The sequence below is a fragment of the Danio rerio genome, chromosome 14 (genome assembly GCF_052040795.2).
Source record: "Danio rerio strain M-AB ecotype USA chromosome 14, GRCz13ab, whole genome shotgun sequence".
NCBI classification, from domain to species: Eukaryota; Metazoa; Chordata; class Actinopteri; order Cypriniformes; family Danionidae; genus Danio; species Danio rerio.
This window is the reverse complement of record NC_141034.1, coordinates 32,599,395-32,622,948: the sequence shown is the minus strand read 5'-3', so window position 1 is coordinate 32,622,948 and position 23,554 is coordinate 32,599,395. Positions and strand designations below refer to the sequence as shown.

Here is a 23,554-nt window from a genome sequence, read left to right as displayed (position 1 = left end):
GGATGACCTTCCAGCCGCAACCCATCTCTAAGAAACATCCACCCTCACATTCACACACACACACTCATACACTACGGACAATTTAGCCTACCCAATTCACCTGTACCGCATGTCTTTGGACTGTGGGGGAAACCGGAGCAGGAGCACCCGGAGGAAACCCACGCGAAGGCAGGGAGAACATGCTAACTCCACACAAAAACGCCAACTGAGCCGATACATACAACATATATTTCAAAATTGATAAAATATGTATATAACCTGACAGACGAGTCTTCACATTGATCCTGTGGGCCACTTTGAACACTCGCTGGTGACCTGCCCACACCTGCAGCTTCTCCCTATTGGACGTCCAGTGTTCTCCAACCTCCAGCGCCTAGACTGCAGCTCTACACGAGAAGTTTGGCCAGAGAAGAAATGATCGTGCCCAACAGAGCCTGGTTACTCTCAAGGTTTTTTCCTTCACTTTTTGGTGAAGTTCTGTTCCTCGCTGTCGCCACTGGCTTGCTTGGTTTTGTAACTGCGCATCGATAGATTTCCTCTCCAGTGTTTGGACTATCAGCAGTGAAAATTAAACCACACTGAACTGAACGGATCTTCAACTCCAAAAAACTGGACTGACGGTTTTAATCTACTAGAACTTCCATGTTAAACTGCTTTGACAATTAAAAAATTAAATTAAAAAGATGAATTGAACGTGATGCTTTACTAAAAAGATAGGTCTTTAAAGTGGTTTTTGGATTGAGAGCGCGTCTGAGCATCAGACAATATCAGGAGGGCTATTTCAAAGTTTAGAAGCCACATACAAGAGGGCTCGACCTTCTTTAGTGGAGTTTGCTATTCTGGGTCATACCAGAAGTTCTGAGTTATAAGATCTTAAAGAGCGACTTGGAATGTAGCGAGACAGAAGATTGGATGGATAAAAGGAGTTAGATTACTTAATGCTTTATATTAAATATATAAAATAAGCAATATTTTATGATCAATATGGAACTTAACAAGCAGCCAAAACAATAATTCAAGATAATTGTTTTACTGTTGTGAGCATCTTTTAGCCTCACATTTCTAGTGTATTTATAATATAAACAAAAGACCCATGGAGAATTCTACTTTTAATATAATCATAGTGATAAAACAAAACATTATTCAAAATGATACAGAAAGATCAAGAGAGAAAAAAAAACTTGGACTGGTGAAGTTTAATCAACTTTGAACATGATTAAAAGTCTTAAGCAATATTAAATGAATAAAAGCAAACACAAGGTACATGATTATGTCAATTAAACAAACTGTATAATATTCGTATTAAGTCTACATAAAGGCACTACGGTTATTAACCTCAATCATAGTGTGTGAAGTGGTCAAATAAAAATAATTTTCTCAATATATTACAAGTTAAATATTAATGTAGTGTGTCCCTTCCTTGATCAAACAGACACAAATGTACAGCTTAATATTATTAGGTCTGAATGAAAAAATAAAACAATATATATATTTTATAAGAATTTAGTACATCAACACATATATACAAACACACACCTTAAATCAAATTTTACACATGTGCAATTGTAGGAATGAGGATTACATTTTGCCACTTTCAGTGAACTTCAGGGATTCGTACAGAAGGCGGGCTTCTTTGTCATTTAGGCATTGTAAGTCTTTATCTTCTGTGTGATGGTAGCACAGCAGATGGGACACTTGTCTAGGGACGCTGAACATTTTTGACAGGTGACCAGGTGTCCGCAGGGAATGAAGACGATGCTGATGTCACTGTCCATGCAGACCTTGCAGAGCTTCTCCCTCTGGAGTTTCTCAAGTTCTGTCATTGGGTCATCTGCAGCAGAGAATAAATATATTTAAGAAACAAACAAAATGATCAAAGTAAAATATAAAAATAATAATGACAACAACAATTATACTAATAATTAGTGATGGCAAACATTAATCGCATTCAAAAAAAAGTGCCTTGACAATAAATGTGTGCATATTATATTTGTTATGTATATGTGATACACATATACATACAAACAAAACAATTGTTAAATAGATATTTCTATATAATTTGTATCATAATAAAAATATTAATAGGCATTTACCCAAATATATGCATACATGGAGTATATATTCATTCATTTTGATTTGGCTTAGCCACTTTATTCATCAGGGGTCACCACAGCTGAATGAACCGCCAACTTATCCAGCTTACGTTTTACATAGTGGATGCCCTTCCAGTACTGGAAAACATTCAAACACACTCATTCACAAGCATACGCTGTGGCCAATTTAGCTTATTCAATTCACCTATAGTGCATGTCTTTGGACTTTGGGGAAAACCGGATATGCCACTATGCTGACACAATCCCAGTTGAATTTAATGTGACTAACCAAAATGGCATTACAATGATGAAAGCCTAAAAGGGGCAGTTTCAAAGAGTCATAAAACATTACTTATGAGAAATTTTGAGCTGAAACATCACATGCAAACTGTAGAGACATCAAATACTTAGTTTAGATCTTGTAAAAAGGGGCATTATATGTCCCTTTAAGACTTTTACAATCTTTTTAAAACAATTATGAATTATATTTCAGATTTGTACAGGACAGAACGCTAAGGATTTTTTTCTACCATTTCGAATGGGCTAGTCAGTGGAAAAGATTTTTGTTTGCCTCATTAAAAATGTTCTAATTGTTTATTTTTTTTAGCCCCAGATTTTAAACAATGTGCTAAAACAATCAAACTTTAGTTATATACAGTACATACCGTACACTTACAATTTATTTTAAAGCTTTAAAAACTATAATAAACTAAATGTATGCAGAACAGTCTGTAGAGGTCAGTGTCCTCACCATATATGGTCTATGTTCCATATATCGAGAGAACTTTTAAACAAATGGTTTTTGCAAGGAAGATAAGTAAACCATATTGGTAAACAGAGTTATAAATATAGATTTGTTAAAATTAGTTTATGTGAAATAATACTGAAATTCACTTGGGCCCTTTGTACACATGGAAGACTTAAAGTCTGAAAAGAAAGACTTAAAGAAGAAAAAGTCTGTAGAAATCTACAGAAAAGAAGCACTTGCCGGCTTTCTCAAACATGTCACTGGAGCCGTGAATTAATGCCTGGGCTGAAGAACCGCTCTCATGACTTGAAAAGCCATTCTGAGTTGGCCTCTGTAAGAGGAAAAAACAAATATTTACATGAGATAATATATATGAAAAAATCACAATATTTATTAATGGAATAAAAATGAATTTGTAAAGAGCTATGAATTCTCGGTTACACTTTATTTTAAAGGCTCCTTAGTACTATACACTAAATGCACTCATGTTTAGGGTTATGATGAAGGTATGATGCATGTATCTTGGTATATTAACTAATAAAAATTCTGTTATTTCTACAATTAAGTAAATGGAACAAGGAGATGGAACATAATGTGTTACCGAATTCTCTTTAGTTAGGAGAGTACAAGTGTTGGTGTAGGTAAGGACTCACTTTTGGATATCTCAGTTGAACACTGCTGACATATTCTTCTCCTTTTTCTGCCAGAAGGAAACTGCAACTGGAGTTCAATGACAATAATTTCAGAATTAGTAATCAGACTGTTTTTGGACTTCAGGACTTTAGATCTAGATCTAATATATACAATAAACTATACATTTACCTAAAATGCATTCAATTTATTTTATCGACTATAAAATAGTAATGATTTTTCCATTTTATTCATTCAGCCATAAGAATAATTTTTATCATCAGACAGAATTTGTATTATAATCCAATCCTAATTGTGTTGTTGTTTTGGAGCATTTAAATGTTTTTACAGTAATCAAAAGAACACATTGGACAGCAAGTTCATTAAAATCTAGCCATTTATTAATGTATTTACTTACTTAAAAACAAACATCTTTTCGAAACTCTTTTTTTTGGGTCAGCTATTTTATTACAAGCAAATGTCTTAAAAATATGAGAAAGTAATTCACCCTGGATAGTGTCTGGCATGTTCCTCCCAAGGGTCTTCATCAGGCATCCATGCCTTTACTCCTCCTCCACATCTGAAGCACATCACACGGTCTTGTTCACCTGTAAGACCAAACAGCAGGACAGGTTGTTCAGCATTTTCCAAAACAGTGCTGCTTGACATATATTTCTATAGCAAATATACATTTTATATCAAAACACTGAAATAAAGTCGGTAGGAACTTTTCACTTTAACACTTCTGGCTCCACTGTTGTAGAGTAAAATTGTTTTTCTAAATGTATTTTTAATTAAATGGTTAAAATTAAATCTGTGGTTTATAGAAGCTCAAGATAATTGCAACTACAAGGTTATATCATATTTTATGCTCCTAAGTAGGTTAAGATCGTAATCTTGAGGCAAAATTACTATAAAAGATGCTACAAAATTTAAGGCATAAAATTATGGTAATATATTGATATAAATGAGATGAAAAATTAGAATCTAAACTGCAAGATAAAATACTCAGTCATCAAAAATGTATGTTGCCATTATGAATTTTTCCCTTAGGATTGCGAGTTTATATATCTGGCAATTTTTTATTCAGTATTTTGAGCTATGTTTTGCTGGTCTGTAAATTTATAATATCTAAAAAATAAATGCATGAAAATAAATTGTGGGAACAAAGCATAAATTCTAAGTTTATATTTCATTTCTGAGAGGAAAAAAAAAACATGCAAGAAAAGATAATAAAAACTAGGGTTGGGCGATGTCGACCAATTTGGCATCGTACAATGTCTAATGTGAAACATTGCAATGAACGATAGCATTGTCGTCGTAGACAGCAGTAACTTAATTATTTATTAAAAATTCGTAACAAATTCATTATTAATACTTCATAACAAATCAATTATTTGTAGCCTACCGTTTCAACAACCTGACCCGCATGGTCTTTGTTTTACCCATAACCAACATACATTTACATTTCTCAACATACATTTAAATAAAGATAAGTTACACACAAATTGCCATCCGTCAATCACTTTTTTCTTTGGACTTTGGCATGAATAGGCAGAGTGATCTGTGGTTATAATGGGGTCGACAAATTTAAAATCAAAAAGGTGTACAGCTAACAGAAACCAACCACCAGTATCTGAGGTTTTCCCTAAAATTACTAAGTATAAGCGTGAAAGCAAAAGATTTAAGCAGTGTACTGACGCTGTGACATTACCTGATAGATTCAAAAGACCAAAGAGTCGTTAGAAAGAGACAAAATTAATTAAATATCATGTTCAACAACTATAGTGAGACGCGATCCAGTAGTACATCCTTTATATAGTGCCCAATGTGCACTGCTCTCTGGGGTTTTATGCTCAGAGCCTCCTCTGACTGTGTGGAAGTGGATATTTTTGGTCTAAAATCGCCATTTTAAAACTAAGACATATTAGTGTAAACGGGGCAGTGTATATTTTTTGCAAGCGGGTTTCTGTTGCGATGGGGGCGGGGTAGAGAATAGCGATGCTGGCTTAGCACCGAGATGTCTATTGGCCGTCGGCGACGTATGATGGCATTGTCTATCGACCCAACCCTAATAAAACACAACTTTTACATTTTAATAATTTTATTAAAATGCGATTAAAAACAGGCTTAAATTAAAACATTTATTTATTTATTTATTTATGCTGTGAAAACTGGCAACAAACAGCTAACAAGTCCAAGTACAGAGATGGTCAGAGATTAAACATGGTCACATGAAAGGCTTTTTTGAGCCAATTATGTAACTTGATTTTGCTATTTGATGGAAAACCATTTAACTTGATAGGACAAAAGACACTACAACCATAAAAAAGTGCCTTAAGTCAGTATTTTGGCTTCATTCATTTATTCATTTTCTTTTTGGCTTAGTCCGTTTATTAATCCGGTATTGCCACAGCGGAATGTACCATCAACTGATCCAGCACATGTTTTTATGCAGTGGATGCCCTTCCAGCTGCAACCCATGCCGGAACCCAAACCGGAGCACCCGGAGGAAACCCATGCAAACGCAGGGAGAACATACAAACTCCACACACAAACAGCAACTGATCCAGCCGAGGCTCGAACCAGCGACTAGTGACGGGTCGTTCATTTTGATCGAATCTTCAATATGACTCGGGAACTACGAGTCCTCTCAGGGAGTTATTCGTTCATCCGTGCGTGCGCACATTTGTGCAGGTAGTATCGTTAATTTCAAGTCTTCATCACATTGGCAGAAGCCAATTATATGCGTTTAGAGCCGGAAAAAGAATTAATCCGCTCACCTCTCCAGTCCTCTATCGGGTCTGATTCACTCGTTCCTCACGGGCCAATCATAAGCGTTTAGTGCCGGAAAAAGAATTGAACCGTTCATCTCTCAAGTCCTCGGGTTTGAGTCATTCTATCACGTGATGAACGAACGATCATGGCTCCTATCGGCTTAGACTGTGAATTGATTAACATTATATGTGACTGTCAGTGTAAGACATGAAGAGGTGAGCTGAGCAAAGAGACAAAAATGCCTCCTTAGACAAAAGAGCAGGTAAATATTGAATTATTATTTTCTCCTTCTTATATTCTATTTATGACTTATTTGTCGTGCAATCAACCTTTTGGGCTAGTTGTAGATGTGTTTGGAGGCAATTCGTAACATTTTAATAATATTTTGGCAAACTGAACCAAATGAACGAAATGACTCGAAAAAAGATTTGTTCATCTTCATGAATGAGACTCAAAGATCTGAGTCAGTAAAATGATCTGAACTTCCCTTCACTACCAGCGACTTTCTTGCTGGTAGGTGACAACACTACTTACTGTGCCACTGCGTCGACCCTATTTTGGCTTCAAAATTTAAAACTATGTAGGACAACTAAATGTATGTTAATTTTCAGAATAATCCAAATTCTATTGACCTTTTTAATCAATATCATTCATATCCAGGTTGGCCTACAAAAATTCATCATTACCTCAGTGCTCTATTGTCCACCAACATAATGCAATAAAAATACAACTAACATAGAAAAAAACTCCTCCAAGGAAAACAAAAGTTACCTGTGCTGTAGAAACCAGCTCTGGCCAATCTCTCAGGGTCAATGGGATGCTGTCTGCCTTTGAAGCTATCAAGACGCCCCTCAAAAGTGTCTGTAGGGTGGACATTAGCCCTTGGCCTAGGTGTTGTCAGGGGGACGTTGCCCACATTGTGGCCCAAGAAGAAGAAGCAGTTTGAGTAGTACTTCGCATGTTCACTCCAAGGATCGTCGCCTTGCTCCCATCCACTCAGACCCCCTCCGCAACAGAAGCACTGCACATTGTCGTCTATCCCAATGTAATACATCCCTGCTTCTGCCAGGTCTTCAGGCCGAACTGGAGAGTCTGCTGGCCAGTTGTTGAAAGTACTCAGTCGCGCTTCTTCACTCTTCATGTGCGGTACAACAGGATACATGGACTCGTCCACCACCTCTCCCGTGCGGAGGAGGAACTCTCTATTCTCGGCCTCTTCATCGTAATCAGGACTCTGGATCGAATTAGAGTTTCTCATACCATGAGCACAGCTGAGGAACCTGCAGTCCGGAGATGCCAGTTGATGTCTCTCCAATGGGGTGTCACCTCTGTTCCAGTTCTGCACAGTGGCACTGCAGCTGAAACATTGCACCCTGTCCCCCTCGCCTGTGAAGTAAAAGCCCGCTCGGGCCAGCCGCTGTGCTGAAATGTCTTCAGAATATGGAAAACGTTGAAAAGAGTTCACCCGATTCTTCATGACTGACCAATCAGCTGCCACATTGTCAGATTCCAATTCGCCATTATGAGTTGAGTGTGCCATATTTGTAGTAACTAAATTTCTGTCAAAAAAAACGAGAAGAAAATAATAATTAAAATAGGACAAATAAATAAGTAAAAAAATCTGTCAAAAACAGATATAAATAAATGCATTCATTAAAAAATAAATAAATAAAAATAACATAGTACAACCAGCAGTATTGTGAAATTTTATAACTGGGGTGGGAATCTTTAGGGACTTCACGATCCGATCCGAGGATCACGATATGATTCCAAAATCATTTTTAACCTACATTTTTCCCATTTCTTCTGCTGTACATTTTTATCCTTACAACTTTACATTGGAACCAAAATAAGAGTCTCTATGCTTCTGTTCATCATTGGAATCTCTGTAAGATAGTACTGCCATCATTAAAAATTAAAAAAAAAAAAAAAAAAAAAAAAAAAATATATATATATATATATATATATATATATATATATATATATATATATATATATTTATATATATGTATATATATATATTTATATATATGTATATATATATATATATATATATATATATATATATATATATATATATATATATATATATATATATATATATATATATTTGTTTTCAACTCTGGATTAATTAGCTTTGAATGTAAAGTGGCACATTACAAAGAGCAATTATGAAGAACAAACTTTCATATAAAAATACCAAAATGGGAAAGATTTTTATTTGTTTATAACTTTAACAAATTGTTAAACAAAGAATATGTGTATGGCTTTTTTTTAATCGATTCTGAACATTTAAGAATTGATTTAGAATCTTAAGACAAAAAAAGTCAGATCTTATGTAATAATTTTAACTTTCTAATATAATTTTGTAACATTTCAATGTCTTTGATAAAGTTTTTTGTCTTAACCTTTTAAATGACAATGTAGTACTGCATGTTTCACAGTTTTCACAAAAAAACTTTTAGTAAAACTTGTTAAAATACTTTTACATTTTTGTTGATTATTAGAAATAAATTAGCACATTAGAATAGTTTCTAAAGAGAAAAATTATAATTATAAATTACGTTTTGTGCATTTTACACTTCATAATATTAAGTGCTTTGGATTATATATACAATATACTTTATCTACTTCAGAAATCTACACATATTTTGTTGGTTGAGTATTGACTGATAGACTTTCAGAGTGAAAAAGACAAAATATGTGGTTGCTTAAGTCAATAACTCAGGCAAGACTGAGCAAAAGTATTGATCTTTACAAAGAAGTTTTCAAAATAATCGCCTTAATCAGATACACCAGTGACGTCACATGCCATTTGTGACAACTGTACGATATCAAATTGAGTCACTGGGAACGGCGTGAACATTAAGGGCTGAACAGAATGTTCCAAACTTTGCGGAAGTGCCTTTGTGCTGCTTATACATTGTTTGCACATTATTCATATCCACCAGTACTTCACTGACACATGATACTGAATGAATTCCTACAGCTGCAGCTGACCTGAAGCAATCTTAAAAACTTGTGTCAAAAGATAAGATTATTTTAGACATTTTAAAATATAAAGAATCAAGGGGAATTTTTAAGGTTGCTGTCACTTTAAGAGTCAGAGGCGTTGTCAGTCACATGTGAACAGCGCCTCCAGCATGTGTAGGAGACTCAAATATAACATCCTCCCTGTTCTCAAAGAGAATTTCAGAAATGCTTGCACAGGCCACTCTACACTGACATGTACATTACCCAATCATCCTTACATCATATAACTGTACATAATGAACATGATGATTCAAAGGTCTAAATTCACATTTATTAAAACAAGTGGAATGACTTAAAGACTTATATCATCAATTGCTGACATGGGCATGACAATTAGTAACATTATCTCACCTCATTGTGTGTCATAATAACAAGCTACTCCCATAAAGGAAAATATGGCAGTTTATTAAACAATTCCCAGAAACTTTTTTTTTTTAACTATTATTGTTATTATTATAGTAATGACCAAGGATGCTCTGATCTAATCACATTTTATGATACAATTAGTCCTGACTAATCTGGCCGACCACATAAACTGATAGCAAGTGTTCTTTTACGAGTTTACAAGCAGAGGAAGATCCATTTTAACTTCATGTGCATCAAATATGCTCTCAAAACTTTTTCTTTATTGAAACATGTTGAATTACTCTTTCATCATTTGCAATGTTTCCAAATTGCTTTGTTTGTCATTTTTCAGGTCCACACTAAATTGTTAAAAGAGACATGTTTAAGGGATTATATGCAACATCCTTCACATATTCTCTTAGCCAAGGAGAGATTTCCACTTAAGTATCATACTTAGAAGGAAAATGTGCTTTATGCAATGTTAAAGTTAAATAAAGCTTGAAGCATCAGAATTGGTAATCAATATTGACCGATAACCATGATGAGGAATCTGTACACGGTATCGGCTCCAAAAATCCTGAACGGAGCATCTCTAGTGATGACCGTCAGTAAATAACACCAAAATAAGTACTGGAATCATTTATGTGTACATCTAATGTGGAAGATTGGAAGATATAAACAGTGAGGCAAATGTATATGATATACATTCAATATACAATATAATCTTTGGTAGCTTAAATGCTAGGTACTAGCTTACAGTAAAGACATTCTTGTTTTATTGTGTAAAATAATTACGTTTCTGAAAAATCAAAACATTGACATATGCCATTTAAATATTATAAATACAATTCATTCATGTAAAACACATAAATGCAAATACAAACTGCGTGCAAGGTAGTGGTAACTTAGTGACAACTTTAATCTATAATCGATGTACAATAATTATATGTACAACTGTCAGTCACAGGTTGACCAGGTTCCAAAACCCAACTGGACCACCATAAACTAGTATGGCCAGCTTGTCCAGCTGGTCTACCAGATAGAAACTGGTTCGTAAACAGCTTATTTAAACAGGATAAACTTATGAAGCAAGACTTTACCTTACTAATTACAAATATCTGTATGTGCAACCTCATGGCACACGACGGTGAAACAGGGCATACAGTTGTTTCGGTTATGACAGTTAAGGTTAGTGGTCTCAGATCAGATATCTTACACTTTTCTTTTGTTATCAAATTAAAAACAGCACGAAGAAGACAGGCAAAACATTAAAGATGAGAGCAGATCACAGAGCAACTGACCAGCTAACGTTACACTTCGACCTTTACACTGACAACCAGACTGTTAAGGTTAAGTACAAAGCACTAGCGTTAGCATTAGCTAACATTCGTGCTACAATCAACATCAATGTCTGCTTACCTTCGGTCAGGAAACACGATATCCAGTGCAGTTCTTCAAAAAAGGAAAGCTGTACTTTATTCTGTTCTTGGTCGAAGGCAAGTAACGATTACAAGACAGCGCAGCGCAGAGGGATGGATGCGTAAATGGTGACAACCCAAACAGGAATTTACTGTGGTGAGTGTTAGCAACGTGACGTTCGTGCTATCCCATTAACGTTAACTGGCAGAGCCACAGAGAGACGATTGGGGGCTCTGCACTAGGATTTCCAAGCAACGTCAAATCGACACTACCTTTTTCAGTAGAAGGATTAAATTAATAAACAAAAATAAAAACAACTATAGTAAATTTAAATGAAATGTTTAACGTTACGGAAGTAGAGTATGAGACGTCACAATTCACCCAAGTGGGCAGTGGTGGGAAATTTGGCAAGACGCCTTCTGTCAAAAGGGACTTTTGTATCGTTTTACCAGAAAACCAACCACATCATTTTCATTTCATTTTTTTTTTTTCATTACGTTTGGAAAATACCATACGTTACTTTATACAGTTAACAAAGACAGGTTATACAGTGGTGGTTTTTCAGTACACAAAAACAAGTAGGCCTGAGTAAATAAGATACCATATCAGCAGATACGCTAATACTTAAAAGTATTTACATGTAAGCTTTTATACAACGGAAATTTACAAAAAAGAGGAACAAAAGTCATTAAAATTGCAGTAGAACAATATGCAATATTTTATCAAAATATGAGGAATATTATGAATGACACATTTCTAGTTATTTATTCTAATGCAATGCACAAATTTAATAGGACAGTACGTTGGAAGATATTTTATTTTACATAAATTTTTCTTCCAAATATGCCATAATCATGACTTGTGTTTGCAATCATAAACATACAACATAAAATATACATTAAGAAAAATCTATTTTACCAATAAGGAGACAAATATCTAATGTTGTACATTAGCAGCTTTAATTATCTTATATTTTATTTTGCAAATGTATTATTTTAATGTTTTGATGAGCTTTTTATATACATAAAATCTACTAAATTCAGATGGTTGTACACAAACATGGAATTTCATATACTGTAGACGTAAACAGCTCCTCATTTTACAGCAGATTTACATCAGAAACCACTAATAGCCAAAATTTAATTTACAATAATAAATACCAAAATTTAATGTATTTTGCAGTTTCTGCATACTGTCTTTTTACAGTTTATACTTTAAAGGATGATCTTTTGTTCTTTATGTTGTGTTCTCTTACCCGTTTTGCTGTGTTCCTGTTTTTTATTGACTTACATAGTTACTGGTTTGGTTTTCTAAGTTGCTGATTAAATTAGATTATCACCTAGCTTCCATTGCTTGCTCTGTGTATTTAAGACATGGCAATGCAGATGAAGAGCTTAAAATCTGCATTAAAAAGGTTATCACCATACTTCGCCTGTTGATTGACTACATTAAGATTTGCATTTTTAAAAATTAGAATTTTATGTTTTTAAAAAAAAAAAAAACAATTAAATTTAATTAGAGGTCATGTTAAAGCAAAAAAGTTTAAACACATCTCTATGTAAAAACCTTCAGAGTAAATATGAATAAATCTGATCTTTTACTGTAAGTTCTGCTGAAGTGGCAAAAAGTATAGCTCAGCAAGGGAGAGAAGAAAAATACTCCATTTGAGGAAACTGCCTTAAAAATATGTTTTAAATCTACATATACGATTTTTGTTTGTTTGTTTTGATTTCTCTTGTGTTCCTGATTTTTTGACTAAATACTGCATTTGTTATTTTCCTATTATTGTGTTGCTTCACAATGTGAAGCAACATAATGAAGATGTAAAAGTTTCACAAAATGAAAATACTTGAATAACAAACAAATACATGCAAATAACACATTAAAAATAAGATGAAATACTCAATTACAATCCACCATGTTATTTATATGTGGTACTATAATATGTTTACTGACGTCAGGCATGTAAGATTAGGACATAAAACCACATTCTTGTCAAAGCTATTTAGATTTCAGTTTCGTTGGGAACGCAGATCCAACCATTTCATTCTTCGAATATATATCATACCCAGTACACACTGTACACTGTCAAAAATGTGTGGCCCAAAAAAAAGAGCAGGATAACACGCCATGTCAAAAAGCGTAAATCATCTCAGACTGGCTTCTTGAACATGACAGTGAGTTCACTGTACTCAAATGGCCGTCACAGTGACCAGATCTCAATCCAATAGAGCACCTTTGGGATGTGGTGGAACGGGAGATTCGCATCATGGATGTGCAGCCGACAAATCTGCAGCAACTGTGTGATGGTATCATGTTAAAATCGACCAAAATCACTAACAAATTTTCCAGTACCTTGTTGAATTTATGTCACAAAGTATTAAGGCAGGTCTGAAGGCAAAAGAGGGTCCAACATGATAGTGGTAAGGTGTACCTAATAAAGTGGCCGGTGAGTATATAGTGGGGCATTTACACAGTGTGTGAATTCTAGCTGTACAGAGATAAATATTATCTATACTTATAGAGAAGGTACTGAAATATGCATTCCCCAGTCATGTGGGATCTGAGTTATGTATGTAAAAGTTCAGTTGCATAATATTGCAGTGTGACAATGCATTTTACATGTTTAATAAGATAGTTCACCCAAAATTGAAAATTTTATTTATTTACCCACACAAGTGATTCTAAACATGATGAATTTCTTACTTCTGTTGAACACAAAACAAGATAATCTGATGTTGAAAAAAAAACACCATTGACTTCCATATTACTAGCCTACAGTATATACTTCAATTGTAAAATAGGCACAATAATACTGAAGTCCTATGTATCAATACTACCGCTATACTATGGAGTCAATAGCTCATTTTTTCCCTGACATTCATCAGTATATGTTCTTCCTTTAAGTTCAACAAAAGAAAGAAACTCAAGGGAGGATGAGTAAATGAAGACAGACGTTTCATTTTTCTGGTGAACTTGCTATAGGATGTTTCTGCATGGTACTTTTGAACTGACAAAACCAGTTATTAGTAGAAGCTGCCATAAAAATGATTGGAATTTGATTCTTGAGCAAAAATTTTAAAAAGAAGCTTAATCAATGAAATTTTATTTATCAATGAAAAATACACATAGTTCATGCTGATGGAACCTGTGAGGGTGAAACTGATATCTGCAGTTATAGCTTGAGGGACTTTTGTATTCATGAAAGGGATTTTCTTGTGTTTGAGAGTGTTCAGGTATGGAATATCACCACGGAATCGTGCCAAGCAGATTTGCATTTGGGGAAGTTACTGACCACTACTGTTTTTGAAGGGTTATGCTTTCGCTGACAGAATGGAATCTGGAACTGGCACCCACAACACATGCCTTTATAAGGGTTTTCTGAATGTATGTGGTCAGCAGTTGCTTTATGATGATCTAATGAATATTATTTTACAGAACTGATGTAGGAGGAAGTCTACCTGAATCCACTCATTAAGATTTTTTTTTTTATGAAAAGGAGAACTAGAACTTGTAAAAGCCACATGCCGAGTGTTAAAGCAAAAACTGAATGACTGACGGTAAAAGTGTATCTCACAATTCTCTACACTACCATTCACAATCCATTAACAATTCACATTATCATTACAAAGACTGCATTTTTTTTTTAATCAAAATATTGAAAAAACAGAAAAACTGCTACAAAATATATTGGAAGTAAACTGTTAAGCTAAATTTTTAGTTATTACAGCATCATGTCTTTAATAAAAGCTGAATATTGTATTTAAAAGAATAGACAGACAGACAGACAGACAGACAGATAGACAGATAGATAGAATAGACAGACAGTCGAATGACACCTCATACATGCACACCGGAGTTATGGTTGGTCTCCAAAGAAATCCAAATATGCAAAAAATAAATTAAATAAAACAAATAAACTTTTAAATATATATATATATATATATATATATATATATATATATATATATATATATATATATATATATATATATATATATATATATATATATATATATATATATAATTAGTTTTCAAATTAAGTTATGTGTATTAAAATGAAATGAAACAGGGAAAACTATTGAACACATGAAGAAAGGGAAGTGTAGAAAGGCAGTGAAAGCCCAGAAATCTATTAGTGGTTATTCAGCAACCCTCTGCATTTCCTCATTGTAAATTACTATTAGGTGCTTCAGTCCAACATCTGATGTCTGTGAAAAACTCACACCTGAACAATGCATGTGACTTCATTCTCCAAAATAGACATCTTTAAGCTGTCATCACCAAAAAGTATTGAATACGTTTCATTAGTTCTGTTCTTTCTCCTTGTGTTATTCTATTGTAAATACACATACTTTTTTTTTTTTTTTTACAGATTTTTGTTTTGTTTTATTTGTAATGTTTGGATTTTTACAAAAATCTGGTTTAATTCCATGTCAACAGCTCCTTTAGAAAAATTATTCCTAGGAAAAAAAAACATGACATGTTCAACGCTTATTTTCACCGCTGTACATGAATAAAAAGTGAATATTTGCAAGATATCAGACCTTTATAGAATAAACAAACATATTTTCCATAATCAGATAAAATAATACAACAATCAACTGTATTTAATTACAATTTATTTTCATTATTAAAAAACAAGCATCAAGATGGAAAACAGTTTTGTTGTGATCTTTTCAGAGTGATACAAAATTAGAAATAACTTTTTACATTTACACTAACAAAGACAAACCAAGCTGTAGATTTAACAGAAATAAAGCATCTATGGTAGAAAAAAACACATAATATTCAGAATGTTATTTTTAAGCCTTAAACTCCGACAAGCATTCATTATTGACCAGCAGCTTATAAAAACAGCTTTAAGTGCATTCCTAAATTTCTGGTCAGGGTTCATCAACCCTCCACTATGCGTTTCAACACAGAGCCCAGCCCACCTTTAGCCACCTGCAGAGGAGTCATCTTTTCCTTGTTTTCAATGTAGATGCTGGCACCATGCTCCACCAGGAGTTTTGCAGCCTCTGCTCGCTCCTCGTCACATGCAAGATGACTGGAAATAAAATAAAACAATAATCAAATTTTATATATAACATTTTCTTCAGTTGAATACAAAAGAAGATATTTTTAAGAACGTTTGTAGAATGCCACGCGGTTTTGAAGAATGTTGGTAAAAACACAATTTCCATGCTGATTTTCAATTGCAACGGTTATAACGGTTTTGTTACTAACATCATAACACTTTATAAAAACTACACACTATGAACCATTTATTGAGCATTAGCAAATAATGAATTGATTATTTGTTAATCATGAACTCTACATTAATAAACATTAGTAAGCAGTTTATAACTGCAAATACAAATGCTGTATTCTTAACTTATAAGCACATGTAAAATGTGCTTCATGATTGTGTTTTCGAACTTTGTTAATGGTTATTTTTTTATGACTAAATTAAGTATTGCATCTTTTACAAACTATTTCAATTTAAGAGTAACTGGAGGTTTTTAGAATCATTAGTTAGTAAATGATTAATAAACTATTCAAATAAGCATTTATGTATTTTATTAATCTGGCATATACTAATAGTTACTATTGTATGTATGTATGTTAATAAATGCTTTATTAACTCAACTTGATCTAGTTTTGTGACCTAATCTAAAGTGAGGACTATTTATGCTTTCCCTAATAAATGACGATTAAAGGCTTGGTATCAACTGAACAATAAATGTTTGCAATCTTATCTAAAAAATAAAATTACTGTAATCTTTAAACATTGTCGATTAACAGGAGTGTCAAAATACAATTAAAAAGAAATTCAATTAAATAAAGTTGGATAAAACAAAAAACAATATAACATGGTATGTGTAATATGTTTATTAACATATTACACACAATAATATAACATAGAGATGCAACATTTCAATGTCATTTAGGGATGTCTAAACTGTACAGTAATTCTATTTTAGTTAAGATTGCAAAAAATTATATTTTTCATTTAATACAACTTCATTTGTTTATTTTCTTTTTTCCTGTCAACAATATAACTATAAGTCTTTAATTGTCATTTATAAGGGATTTATAAAGCATAAACAGGCCTCACTTTAGGCCAAAAAACTGCATGAAGTTCAGTTAATAAAGCATTTTTACCATTCAAATCAACTATTAGTATATGCTTGAATAATAAGATATATAAATGCTCATTTTAATAGTTTATTAATCATTTACTTAAGCATTCTGAATGATCTTAAAACAGCACCAACTATTCTTAAACTAGTTTGTAAATAATGTCAAACTTAAGTAATGGAAGCATAATTATTAACAAAGTATAAAAATATAGAATCATTAAGCACATTGTACAAGTGCTTATGTGTCAATAATACAGCATTTGTAGCTGTATTTTTATAACTACTTATTAACGTCTATTAATGTAAAGTTAATACTTAACAGATAATGAATTCACGGTTTACTAATGCTTAACAAATGTTTGTAGTGTGTAGTTATTATAAATTTAGAAACTTACTAGGTTAATCAGGTTAACTAGGCAAGCCAACTTAAAAACAATAAAAAAAATCTTAATGAGGTTAACAATAGTGTTTAAAAATAATGAAAATTATTTTTGTATGGCACAATGCCATATATATATATATATATGGCATTGTGACATGAAACCACATTATGTTTCAGTTTCATGGTACCTATTCTGTTTCAGCCCAGCAACCAAGAGACCTCCAATTCTTACAACACTTGTATGTGGTAAGGAATGTGTTTGGGAGTTTCTATAGGTTTGTAGCAAATATGTAGGCAATAATAGGCATGTAAAAATACACAAAACAGACAGTAGATATAACCAAGCGCAGACAACAAGCAGCACTATTAGACGGTGGTTCTTTACAAACTTACAGTGGTGTGTTTCCTTCGGAGTCTTGAATGTTGGTAGAAGCGCTCTCTTTCAACAGAAGCTGAATGAGGCGGTAGTTGCCCTTAGCAGATGCTCTGTGCAGTGGTGTGGACTGCAGTTTATCTGTTGCATTAGGATCTGCGCCATTTTCCAGCAAAATCTGGGCTATCTTAAAAACAATGATAAGAACACTTTAAATGAACAGGTTTTTAATTGCATATCTAAATAAATAAATAAAAATATACACATTTTTATCAGTAAAAGAAAATCACTAAGGATTTGAACTAAGTTTTTATGATTACAATGAAAGTGAATGTAGCAATGACTACTTTAATAAGAGGGGACAAATGAGTGTTTTATTGTAAAAAAATCTAGCTTCATTTTAATTAAATTTTGCCTTAAATAATAATGCCAATATTTACTGAATAAAACTCTGTGTAATGTGATTTAATAATGGCCATTCTATCTATATTAAAATTAAGCTGGGTGAAAATCAATTTACGTTTTGTTTACTGTATATATTTATTATGTATATATAAATACACACATGCCAGGATATACCAGAGAAAATGTTTATTTATATTATAAAAATTGTATATAAATTAAAATATCTAACAAACAAAATTGTTTAGTATGGTTTTTCCAAGTATGTGTGCATCACATATTTATAATAAATACATAACACAAACACATTTAACACAACAAATATATATATATATAAAATCCAAAAACAAACTTTTTATATTGGATGCAACTAATCATTGCCCAGAACTGATAAAAAAAAATGATGCTTTATACATAAAATCAAGGGGTTTATAAAAAAGGGGTTAATCTTGCTTATTTATATATTGAAAGGGGAATTTCTCCTGAGCTGATGCATTCAACATCTTATGTCATTTCTATTATGAAAACAATTATTTTCTTTAATAATACACCTCATATAATTTATTTTGATTGCACAACCCTTTATTCCATTCACAATTAATCATCAGATGCTGTTTTTCTAAATGCTTTATCTGCCTAATCACTGCCCTGCTTCAGACACATGACCTGCTTATTTTGATCCATCTGTGTCTAACATACAGTACAACAGAGTGAAAGAAACAGAGAGAAAATAACAATCTAATGTCAAGTAGTTAAGTCTGTGTAACCCTCTGATTGAAACATAGACGCTACCTCGTATAGGTTTTTAGATGCTGCATAGTGTAACGGCGTACAACCATTCTGGTTAACAGAGTTCAGCTGAGCTCCTTTGGATATTAGAGATCTGACGATTTCTTCTCTCCCAGCAGATGCTGCTATATGAAGAGGAGTCCAACAAGCCTGAAATCACATAAAAAAGGTAAAGATCTCCACCAAGAGGATATGAAGTGCATAACAATGGTGTCTGCTCTGCTTGTGTCTACACATTTAGACACACAATACTGTTGTCATTTATGAACTACATACTTTTGTATGCATTTGAAACAAAATAAATACTTAGCAACACGTCTGATTAAATAAAATAACGTTTAGTGATGCAGTAGAAGGCTTTAGGATTGAATTCTGACACAATGCTGACTCACATCATCTTTAAGATCCACTTCTACTCCAAGGTCCAACAGAAACTGCGCGATATTCACGTGTCCAGCTGAACAAGCCCAGTGCAGAGCTGTCCTGCTGTCCTGTACAAAACGAAAACATGCAAAGCACTTTCACACACCTCTGAGCAATCTTTAATAAATGGAAAGACTCCATCATAGCAACATGCTAACCAGCACACATGTGCAGCAACTGCTTACACTTACCTGGTCTGTTTTCGCCGCTAGTGAATTGTCAGACAAAACGCATTTCTTTAATTCTTCAAACTTTCCGCCGTAAGCTAAATTACAGACTTCAACGTTTGAAACTCTCGCCTCCATCTCACAATTCTTTGGTGAGCAGCACCAGTATGACAATTCAATCTAGATAGCCCCGCCCAAAACAGGCAAGCAGCAATCTCATTGGATAAAACAGTTGACTTAGGTGCCGCTAAACAGTGCCTGAATAGTTATATAAAATGCCAGAAAGTACCTAAAATAAAGGTGTATAAAAACACCTAAAAATCGGGAAATCTATTCAGTTTAGTTGACTTGCTTTAGTTTTCTGATAGATATGAGTTTCTGATAGCCCCCAAAAAAAACTAAACTTAAAAAAATAACATTTAATGTTTTTTTTTTTTTTTTTTACATTTAATGATAATAATTTAATATAATTTCTGAAACATACAGCAGATGACTGAAAAGTCTTAAAATTTAGATTTAATTTTTTACTTTCAGCTTCACAGATCATGCAGAGTTAAAATACTGTCGCCAACACTTTAAACAATAAATACTATAATACTAAAACCCATAGAAACTATTGTAAAAATATGTTGGAGTTATCTTCAGTGACTAGCGTAGAAACTTACATTATCTGGGTTGGTGTTGTATTACGGTACAAGTAAACAAAACAATATAAAGAATATAGTAAACGAATACAATCCTTCATCACAGGATATGGTACACTAAACAATATCTGTTAACAGTTTTCCGCATTTTATGATTTATAAGTGTTTTCCGTTTATTATTCACGCTAGTGAATTCCATTATAGGACCTTAATCTGTACTCTGTCGACTTTTGATGTTCAACAAACTGACTTTTCCTGACATTTTAGTAATTTGAAATAATGTACAATGTATAAGAAATAATATTTAGAGACATAATGTGTCCGTTTATTACAAGGTTTTTGCAACAACGCCAACTACAAAAAAGACGGAACTTAAGAAAACGGTGCAGTTTCCAGTGGGAACAAAATATCGTGGACACACATTTGAGCACATTATTGACGGATGCTGGATTTGTTTTTAAAGGGTGAGATAGTACGAGTCTATTATTGCTACATAAATTATAATTTCATTCAATGTGTATATAAATTATAATTTACTGTTTTATTATTAAATACAGTTATTTTAAGTCGCACCATTGGTTTCATTTGGCTCCTAACGTTAACGTTACATTCGTCCGTTTTTTCACTCCATGTTTTTTAGTTTACATATCAAGCACAAAGACAAACAACAGACGGAAGACCAGTCATGTCTTTAACGGTGGTAAGTCTCTTCATTGGCACAATTATTTTTTTCTCATAAAAACGTGCGTTATATCATTAGATTATATTATATAATAGCCATCTATTTGCTATTGATCAGGATTTCAGGACTCAAGTTGACCAGTCGTGCAGATATTCAGAGGAGTTCATCAATATCTATTACGAGTGCATGGATAAGAAAAGACGGGTAACGTTAAGCTCATCGTATGGTTTAATTTAACCGTCAATAGCCTATATGCTTATCTTTTATGTAAAGTATCTTGACATTTAGAGCGTTTAAAGTGAATGGTTGATTACAGAATTTGAAGAGGCTGTATCTGGACAAAGCAACGCTGGTGTGGAATGGAAACGCAGTCACTGGTCAAGAAGCTCTCGGTGAATTCTTCGAGTCTCTTCCATCCAGTGAGTTTCAAGTGCAAACTCTTGACTGCCAGCCTGTACACGGTATGTAAAAGTACAAATACAAATACCTTTATATATATGACAAAAAGGCAAAATCAAGACTGTGGTTAACTTATTGCTCTTAAAGTGATAGTTCACCCCATTACCCATTGTTTGGGTAGCTTTTTAGAATGATGGTCCTTTAGTTTATGTCAGTTAATTTATTTACTACAAAAGTCTTAAGAGGCCGTGCATTGAAATACTGTTCTTTATATTTAGCTCTTGTTTTGTCGTGGCCATGACTTAATTTTCTTGTGATCTCGACATAAATAATTTTCTTGGGATCTTGACAAAACAAAAAGTTGTTTTCTTGTGATTAAAAAAGAAAGTAATTTTATTTATCTAATAATTGATTTTATTATAATTATTATTATTATTATTATTATTAGGCTATTTGTATCTGCTGAATGTATTATTGGCCTACCGAAAATATTTTAGATGTACACTCCAGCCTTTAAAACAAGATGTTCTACATGTAATTTTATTGTGTTTGATGAAGGTGTAACAACAGTGTTTTTTGTCTACAGTAGCAGATTCTAAATTTGTGCAACACATTAAGGGCATTCAGAACAGCCATCATAATATGAGCGTAATGTACATTTATGATTATATCCACATATAGGACTATCGATGATTATTTACAATAATATTGCAACTCTCTACTAGCTGGGCTTCCAGCTAACTCTATCAAGCCTCTTCCGCTGCTCCAGAACGCAGCAGCACGAATGGTCTTTAATGAACCTAAAAGAGCACGTCACTCCGCTGCTCATCCGTTTGCACTGGCTGCCAGTTGCTGCTCGCATCAAATTCAAAGCTCTGATGTTTGCCTACAAAGCGACTTCTGGCTTTGCTCCTTCTTATCTGCTCTCACTTCTGCAGATCTGTGTGCCCTCCAGAAACTTGCGTTCTGTGAATGAACGTCGCCTCGTGTATCCATCCCAAAGAGGGAAGAAATCACTTTCCCAAACTCTCGCATTCAATCTGCCCAGTTGGTGGAATGAACTCCCTAACTGCATTAGAACAGCAGAGTCACTTGCTGTTTTCAAGAAACGACTAAAAACTCAACTATTTAATCTCCACTTCACTTCCTAATCTGCAATTGCCTCTCTGGATATTACACTAACTGTACTCAAAAAAAAAATACTAATGCTTTCTTTCTTAGACTTTACAGACCTGAAACTTGCCTATAGTACTTATTCATTGTTGCTCTTATAGTTGTGTAAATTGCTTCCTTGTCCTCATTTGTAAGTCGCTTTGGATAAAAGCGTCTGCTAAATGACTAAATGTAAATATTTTAAAGCATAGGTTCAAGGCTCAAAATAAATTGTTACATGTGTGAATTAGATTATGAAAAATTATGAAGATCCTGGTTTTGCTTTAATGCATCTTTTCTGCATGTTATTTACAATTACTTTAAAAAGTGTCTCCCTGTAAATAATGCGATATCAAGCTACTGTATGCGTGTCTAGGATATCCTCTTAGAAAAAGCAGAAAGCATGGCTAGTAAACCTGAGTGGTCAACTTTTTGTTATGTCAGGATAACCAGACAATAGTCGCGATAAGGAGAAACCAACTTTTGATATGGCGATATCACGAAAAAATTAAGTCATGATCTTGAGAAAACAATAAAGAAATGGAATAACCCATGGCCTCTAACTAAGTTTGAAAAGTTTTGTAAAGAAAAACATTTTCTAATGCGTTATTAAAATCCAAAGTTGTGCTTGTTAACATTTGTTAATGCACTGTGATTTTAATTAAATAACATTAAATAAATATGTTATTGTTTGTTCATGTTAGTAGATACATTAACTAATGGACCATTATTTTAAAGTTTTACTGAATGAGTCTAGTAGCCATTGATTTCCATAGTAGGAAAAATATTATGGGTCACATTTATTCAAAATATCTTTTTGTGTTCATCAGAAGAAAGTCAAACATGTTTGAAACATGTGGAGGGTCATTGATGACAGAATTTTAATTTTAGATGAACTTTCCTTTTAAATATTTGGCTTTAAATATTAAAATAAATAAATGTTTCTTTCAACTTTTGTGGTGTGATAGTT

At 33.3% G+C, this 23,554-nt stretch overlaps 3 protein-coding genes across 3 annotated transcripts in view; 1 reads left to right on the top strand and 2 right to left on the bottom strand.

Moving 5' to 3' along the window:
* Positions 1-1,181: 1,181 nt before the first annotated feature.
* Positions 1,182-11,457, bottom strand: xiap (X-linked inhibitor of apoptosis). The gene is given in 6 exon segments (NM_194396.2): positions 1,182-1,831; positions 3,082-3,172; positions 3,495-3,561; positions 3,980-4,079; positions 7,021-7,808; positions 11,047-11,457. Coding segments are annotated over 5 exon segments (1,218 nt in total). The 5' UTR covers positions 7,790-7,808; positions 11,047-11,457; the 3' UTR covers positions 1,182-1,640.
* The window catches only part of nxt2 (nuclear transport factor 2-like export factor 2), a 14,217-nt gene continuing 1,653 nt past the window's right edge, over positions 10,991-23,554 (top strand). The window contains 6 exon segments of the mRNA NM_001312912.2: positions 10,991-11,202; positions 19,234-19,286; positions 20,687-20,815; positions 20,992-21,051; positions 21,151-21,237; positions 21,350-21,494. Coding sequence (NP_001299841.1) covers positions 21,037-21,051; positions 21,151-21,237; positions 21,350-21,494 — 247 coding nt within the window. The 5' untranslated portion in view covers positions 10,991-11,202; positions 19,234-19,286; positions 20,687-20,815; positions 20,992-21,036.
* Positions 15,655-19,892, bottom strand: psmd10 (proteasome 26S subunit, non-ATPase 10). The gene is given in 5 exon segments (NM_205754.1): positions 15,655-16,096; positions 17,947-18,113; positions 19,121-19,267; positions 19,510-19,608; positions 19,732-19,892. Coding segments are annotated over 5 exon segments (681 nt in total). The 5' UTR covers positions 19,846-19,892; the 3' UTR covers positions 15,655-15,942.